Raw genomic sequence first — 7,993 nt, 5'->3', positions numbered from 1 at the left:
AACTTTGAATATTGTCTGCAACTTAACATCAGCAAAACCAAGGAACTGCTTATTGACTTTCACTGCAACAAAGAGCCTCTGTGTCTGGTCACTATTGAAGGAGCGGCTATGGAGGTGGCGCAATGCTACGGGTACTTAGAGGTCCAACAGGTTGGACTGGTCTTGGAACACAGAGGAACTGTATAAGAAAGGGAAGAGCAGGATATTTTTTCCATAGGAGATTGTGTTCAATGAATGTGGAAAATGACATCCTTCAAATCTTCTACAACTCTGTGATGGCCAGTGCAAGTTTCAATGCTGTGGTGTGTTGGGCGGGTAACATCACCTTAAGAGAGGCCCACAGAATCAACAAACTCATTAAAAGGGCAGTCTCAGTTATAGGATGCACTATGGACCCCAAAGGAGGTCATAGCAAAAGAGAATGAAATCAAAACTGAGTGACATTATGAACAATGCTGCACATCATCTCTCTGGCACACCAACACTGAGGACTTTCAGCAAAGGAATTATTCAGCAGAAGTGTGTCAAGAAACACTAAAGGGGGTCCTTTATAGCCTCACTGGGACTGGAACTGATCTTGTTATCTATCTATCTATCTATCTATCTATCTATCTATCTATTATATAGTGCCTTTCATATCTATCTATCTGTTATATATTGCCTTTCATATCTATCTATCTATCTATCTATCTATCTATCTATCTATCTATCTATCTATTATATCGTGCCATTTCTATCTATCTATCTATCTATCTATCTATCTATCTATCTATCTATCTATTTATTTTATATAGTGCCTTTAATATCTATCTATCTATATATCTATCTATCAATCTATTATTCAATCTTTTACACCTACCTATTTATGATATAGTGCATTTCCTATTTATCTATCTAAAGAATTGAAGAGAATATCAAATCACAGATAGCAAAAACAATTCAGATCAATTGAGAACCAGCTGACAGTTGCAGTTGTTTCAGGTACAGTAGGTTTGTTTTCAGTACAGTGAATTTTGGCATTCTGTGTGATGAACAAGCACACTATGTAGGGTTGATTCCTGTCTTGAACCTGATATATCCAGGCTCCTCGTATTTTAGTTCAGAAAACAGATGGATGCTTATGTGTTGCTCTCTTTTTTGATAGGATATTACCAAAGGTCTCCGTGGCTCTGTGGGTTCCTAAGAGTGGCGTAAGTCGAGTCTTGTTTCTTTTGTCTTGGTTTGCCTTTGTTATGACTCAGGTTCAAAGCAGCGTAGCTTACTTCCACGATCTACAAAAACAAAAAAAGCAAATATATATGAATTCATTTTTTATGTTGCTGATACTCAGTTTTGCTCAACTTCTTGGCTGATTGTGTGAACATCATTGTTTGTTTCCCTATTTTTTATGCCGCAAAGAAAAAGTAATGAAAAGAACCCGGCTTGTTAATTACAGTTATCACTTACAATTTGCAGGGTTAGGGGTTCTGACCCCCGCAAATATCAATTTTTGCAAATATATTTTAGGCCCATTATTACTGTATATTCGAGGTTTATTGTACTTAATAAGATGCAAAAAGCAAATCATGTGTGTGAGGCTGGCTGCTGAGACAAAGTATGTAGTTAATCAGATCTTTAGTAAACTAACTTTTTACAAACTTTAGCTTATTATAATGCAATTATGTGTATATTTAGGGTAGGAAATAATGGAAATGATTGATATTACAGATACAAAACAAAATAAATTCACACAAACACACAAAATGATAAACACTCACGACACAGTCCAGTTTCGCAGATAATGGTGGTGAAGTTATAAAATGAAATGCCCTCTGAAAATTATGTAAAGTCTTAGGGACCTACCATGATGCTGATGTAAGTGAAGATTTGTAGAAAAAGACATTTCCAACCATGACGAAATCACATGAACAAGCGGGCACAGGACAAGAACATAAATCCACAGAAAACTAATATGTCATCGTAATCCAGTTGTGCAGTGAACCACTGATACAAAAAGACACCACCTGCTGCTATCATGCTTCGTATGACTCAGTGTTAAAGCTAGTGCCGACATCTTGTTTTACCCAGCAGCCCACGTGACAACCGCCAAAGCTACCCAATGACGCTGTACTCTTACTGTAGGATTGCTTGGATTTGCTGGTCATTTAAGCAGCAATGCTACGGTATTGTCTGCGGTTTTCAGCAATAGATTGCAAAACTCGCCAGATAATTTTCATTTAATTATTGAAGGTCAAACCCTCACACAGGCAGATCCACAAACTGTAGACCGACAAATTGCAAAGGCCGACCTGTATAATAAAAGCATAAAGTAATACAGTGGTACCTTGAGATACGAGTTGAATTTGTTCCGTGACCGAGCTCGTAAGTCAAAATGCTCGTATCTCAAATCAATTTTCCCCACTGAAATTAATTGAAATGAGATTAATTTGTGCCAGCCCCCAAAAAACCACTCCAATTTTTTGTTAAATGTTTTCAACATAAGAAAAATGTATTTATAATGAACAAATATTGTATACAAACAAAATAAAATCTAATACATAAAGGAGAATCTAAAGAAATAAACAGATGTTGACGAAGCCGATTAGCGTATTGTAATGTTTTTTTCTTTCACTTCACTTTTGCTTAACTTAATTTTCTTCTTCACTAGTTTTTTTCTTTTTTGCCACGCTGTCGTCACTTTCAATCACAGGGTGTTTCAATAGAAACCTGTCCAAGGAGCTTTGTTTGTCCTCCCCTTTAGAATGTTTCTGAAATGAGTTAGGCAAATGTCATTAAATAGCGCCGCTGCACGATCAGTTGTAACTTTTTCAGGGTGTTTTGTTTTCTTTAAAGTTCCAAACTTTTTCCCACATTGCAAACACTTCATTTATCTCACTTTAAGAGGTAACCTCCTCTGCGATACCAATATACTGCAGAACCTCCGCATTTTGCTGCGTCTGTAGTTCCATCGACTCTTCCATCGTCAGTTCCTCGGAATGAGCGGTGACAAATTCTTTGATGGCTCATATTTCGAATTTTGGCTCGTAACTCAAGGCAAAAAATCGACCTACTGACGGCTTGTATCTCAAAAAACTCGTACTTTGGGGCACTCGTATCTCAAGGTACCACTGTAATCACAATTAATTATATTATAGCACTGAAAGTGCAGCTCACAGGCAGCGTTTGGCCACTTCAGCCACTGTCAATTTAACATCTACCTGGATAATGCAATGGCATGCTCACCACAACAGAATGCTGAAAGGGTGAGGAAGATAGATAGCCAAGAAGATACAGGCGGAGTTTAGGGGTCCAGGATGACCAGGGCATGGCAGGCAATTTAGATAGGATATCAGGGAACACCCTACTCTTTTCGCAAGGTGCCCAGGGATCTTTGATGACCATGGATAGTTAACGTCTCAACCAAAGGACCGCACCAGTTTTAACAGCACAGTGCCCCTGTCACTGCACTGGGTTAATGGGGTCCACACACAGACCACAGGGTAAGCACCACCTGATGTCCTCCCCAACAGCTCTGTCAGCAGCAGCCGGGCCCAAACATGCTTAGCTTCAGATGGATTGCCTGTTATGAAATGCGGGTGGCATCTTTAAAATGTACTACAAGAAAGCATCTTGAACATACGAGAGACGTTCAAAAACTATTAAAATAATTACATCACTTTTCTACATAATCACCTTCATTTGTGAAGAAGCGTCGTACCAACTTTTTAATGCCCAATTACTACTCCTCCCACCTTCATCGTTTCCAACGAAAATATAAAAGTGTGGAAACTTTGTGAACGTCCCTCGTATCTCTAAAAGTACAATTATTGTTTAGCAAACTGAAAAAAGGCTGGCAGAGGGTTAGGAAGATCAAGGTTTCAAAATATTAAGCAAGAGTGTGAGACTGCAATAGGAGTCAAATGAAACCGAATGCCGCTGCCAATGCTAAGACAGAGAGGGAGGTGGGGAGCACATGCTGATAACAAGTTGTTGTACCCACCACAAGAAGAACCAGCTGCACTGGCACCCGAGAGCAGTGGGCAACAACTCAGCACCACACAGGAACAGTGGGGGTTTTTGACAGTGGTTGGAAGGTATAATAATAATAATAATTCATTTTATTTATAGGGCACTTTAAATTAGTAGTAAATCTCAATGTGCTACATAAAAAATTAACAAAGACAAAACCAGATAAAAATAGAGATAACACAACAATAATTAGTGGCATTCTTGTTCATAAGCTTTCCTAAATGGAAAAGTCTTTAACTGTTTTTCAGAAGATCCCACAATCTGCTGTGTTCTCCGGTTCTCTGGTAGGCCATTCGAGAGTCGTGGAGCAGCGACTGCAAAGGCTCAGTCACCCATTGTATGAAGTTTGGTCATAGTGGGTCGAAGGCGGTAGGTATTTGGAAAACAGAGGTTTATTGTAGTAGATTGTAATATAAGGAGTTCCTTAAGATATTGACGAGCATTTCCATGAATATACTGATGAGTGAGCAGACAGAGTTTGTACTCAATACGGAGGTGAATAGGGAGCCAATGAAATGACCGAAGGATTGGTGAAATATGTTCATATTTCCGCACCCTCATCACGATCCTTGCAGCACTATCTTGGATTTGTTGGAGCTTTTGAAGGCTCTTGTTGGATATCTCGATGAGGTGTGCATTACAATAATCCAGACAGCTTTCCAGCATAACAAAAGGAGAGGCAAGGACGGAGTTTAAAGGAATACAATTTTACAGAGGTGATGGACCAAATGTGATGTGTATCAAATGACAGATGGGAGTCTAACTTGAAACTCAAATTTGTAACAGAGGGGGAGAAAGTAATGGCATGATGAGAAAAGAAAATACAATTTGCCGAGGAACGAAGTAGCAATTAAAAGAGCTTCAGTTTTGGTGCTTTTCAGCTTAAGGAAGCTTAAGGTATATATATTTTTGTAGGTTATTATTATTTTTTTAACTCAAGCACTTATTAGATTAGCTAATTCAGAGATGAAAAGCAATGGAAAACTATAAAATGATATCCCAAAGAGTCACCCTGTGAAGAATCTGCGATTCCACACCTCAGTCCAGCTTACTGAAGTACAGACTCCTTGGCAAAATCAGCTAAAGCAAATCCAGACCTGAAGTCTTTGCAGTCCATTTGGCTTCTTTTGTTTTGCAGAAGAGCTATAAACAATTAGCATTAAAATAAAACAGCAGTAAAGTACAGTCATTTATTTTATTTTTTACTTTGCCATGCTCAGTTGCATCTTGCTTGGTAACTGTCAGAAAACCTCTTTTATAAGAGGTTTGGTGCCCTCTGGTGGAAATAATGATATTGTCTTAAGTGCTGAATTAAATACATTATGTTGTGGATTTACTTTTTGTGTAAGAGAGAGAGAGACAGAGGTTAGGAGCACTCGCTGAAACAGCGCATTGCCACACCGGCCACATGACAAACCAACTCAGGATCCCAGATTAGGACCCCAGTGTAGCCATGCGATGGGTGACACCTCAGCACCACACTAGTTCAGATGGAATGGACCCAATGTGAGGTTTTTTTATGGTGGCTGGAGTGCCAATTCTGCCACAAACTGCCAGATTTTTTCTTGCAGGTTGGAGGGCTTACATGCAGTGCTGGATGCAGATTAACATCATACCCAGGACGGAGCAATTGCAGGTTAAGGGCCTTTCTCAAGGGCTCCCGTCAAAGCTCACTTGTAAATCACAGGGCACATTTTACAAAAGAGACCATTTGTGATTTAACTGGGGCATGCGTCTCAAGGATGTTCTGAAGCCCACTGTTGTAATAATCGACTAATCCATTGATGGAAGAAAGGTGTGGAGCAATAGAAAAGTTCTTAATGTCAGCATTTAAATTAGTCAAATGTATTTTTTTTCAAGTTCCTGGAGCGGATACAGTGCTGTGGTTTAGAGTATAGTGAATATGTAGATAAATCTATTGGGTGATCGGAAACACCCAGATCAAGTACTTGGAGGTCAGAGATGAGGACTGAGTCAATAATGACTAAATCGAGGGTAAAATGTGTAACAAAAAGCAGTTGTCTTTTTCAGTTTGCAGCTTGTGTTCATAAATACTGGTATGTATATATTTTTCTATAGGGTGGTCCAGATCTAATTATCCAATTTTGATTATGCTCTAACTTATTAAGTTTATTACGTAGAAAATCACCCGAAAAATCCCTGACCATCGAGAAGTGTGCGAACTGACGACATGCAGAATCGTCTTTGTGCCAAACTGGAATCATCCCCGCATAAATCAAAGTCATCCAGACGATCTGGATCTGCATAATTAGATCTGGACCTCCCTGTATTATTATTTTTTTTAGTCTTTCTTCTATTATCCTGGGAACCTGAAATATGTAGATTTCAAAAGTAAATATTATTTTAGGGGGCGGCACGGTGGCGCTGTTGCCTCGCATTAAGGTGACCTGGGTTCGCTTCCCGGGTCCTCCCTGCGTGGAGTTTGCATGTTCTCCCCGTGTCTGCGTGGGTTTCCTCCGGGTGCTCCGGTTTCCTCCCACAATCCAAAGACATGCAGGTTAGGTGGATTGGCGATTCTCAATTGGCCCTAGTGTGTGCTTGGTGTGTGGATGTGTTTGTGTGTGTGTCCTGTGGTGGGTTGGCACCCTGCCCAGGATTGGTTCCTGCCTTGTGCCCTGTGTTGGCTGGGATTGGCTCCAGCAGACCCCCGTGACCCTGTATTTGGATTCAGCGGGTTAGAAAATGGATGGATGGATGGATTTTAGGCTTTACAAATTTATTTAAAATATTTTAATTATTAATATTGTTATTAATGCCAATTTGTTTTGCACTAGCGCCATCATTTTGCTGTACAGTTGGCACAATAAGGAATTATCGTGAAAGTGCGTGACATCAGTGTATAGGTTGACGCCATACTTTCTTGGTATCCAAGTCTGCATATTTTTTTTTATTTTTATTAATTTTATTACAATCTATACATAGCAATCAAATTTTTACAAAAAAAAGAATTATGTTAAGAACAGATCGATCCCCACCCCTGAGAGAGAGAGAGAGCAAGCCAAACGGTGTAAAATTTAAGGCTTGTAAATTAATAAATTCTCTGTGCTTCATGAACTTATTTTAAAATATTACTGATTAGATCCTGCCATGTTTTGAAAAAAGTCTGTACGGATCCTCTGAGTATTTGATTTTTTCCAACTTCAAATAATATAACACATCAGTTTCCCACTGACTTAAAAGAGGAGAGTTTGGGTTCTTCCAGTTTATCAGAATAAGTCTGCGTGCCAAGAGTGTAGTGAATGCAATCACAATTTGTTTGTCCTTCTCCACTTTAAGCCCTCTGGAAGAACCCCAAACACAGCTGTTAATGGGTTAGGAGGGATTGTGAGTCCAAGGCTGTCTGAGAGGTAATTAAAAATGTTTGTCCAGAATAATGTTAATTTGGTGCAGGCCCAGAACATGTGACCTAGTGAGGCTGGGACTTGGTTGCAACGTTCGCAGGTTGGATCATGTCCTGGATACTTTTTGGTGAGTTTTAGTCGAGACAGATGTGCTCGATATATAATTTTGAGTTGTATAATTGTATGCTTTGCGCATATGGAGCTCGAGTGAATTCTCTGCATTGCTACTTTCCACTCCTTTTCTGATATATTAATTGAGAGATCTTTTTCCCAGTGTCCTCTTGGATCTTTGAAAGGGAGGGATTGTAAAATGATTTTATATATTGTAGAGATGGAGTCTAAGTCCTTGAGATTGAGCAATATTTTTTCCAGCATGGATGAGGGTGCAAGATGAGGAAAATCTGGAAGGTTTTGTTTAACAAAGTTTCTGATTTGACGATAGTGAAATAAATGTGTAGCTGGAATGTTAAATTTGGAATGTAATTGTTCATAGGATGCAAAGACGTTGTCTATATAAAGATCTCTAAGCAAGTTAATTCCAAACTTTGTCCAGATATTAAAAACTGCATATGTCTGTGAAGGTTGAAAGAAGTGGTTCTCTTGCAGGGGTGTCACAGATAGAA

The 7,993-nt window shown here is 39.2% G+C and overlaps 1 protein-coding gene across 1 annotated transcript in view; it reads right to left on the bottom strand.

The window, feature by feature from the left end:
• Positions 1-870: 870 nt before the first annotated feature.
• LOC120522831 overlaps positions 871-7,993 on the bottom strand; it is a 33,596-nt gene continuing 26,473 nt past the window's right edge. Inside the window, exon 6 of the mRNA XM_039743519.1 lies at positions 871-1,271. Within this exon, the coding sequence (XP_039599453.1) occupies positions 1,149-1,271 (123 nt within the window). The 3' untranslated portion in view covers positions 871-1,148. The remainder of the gene's footprint in view (positions 1,272-7,993) is intronic.

The sequence above is a fragment of the Polypterus senegalus genome, chromosome 2 (genome assembly GCF_016835505.1).
Source record: "Polypterus senegalus isolate Bchr_013 chromosome 2, ASM1683550v1, whole genome shotgun sequence".
Taxonomy (NCBI): Eukaryota; Metazoa; Chordata; class Cladistia; order Polypteriformes; family Polypteridae; genus Polypterus; species Polypterus senegalus.
Note: the sequence above shows the minus strand (reverse complement) of the source record. Positions and strands in the feature narration are given on the sequence as shown.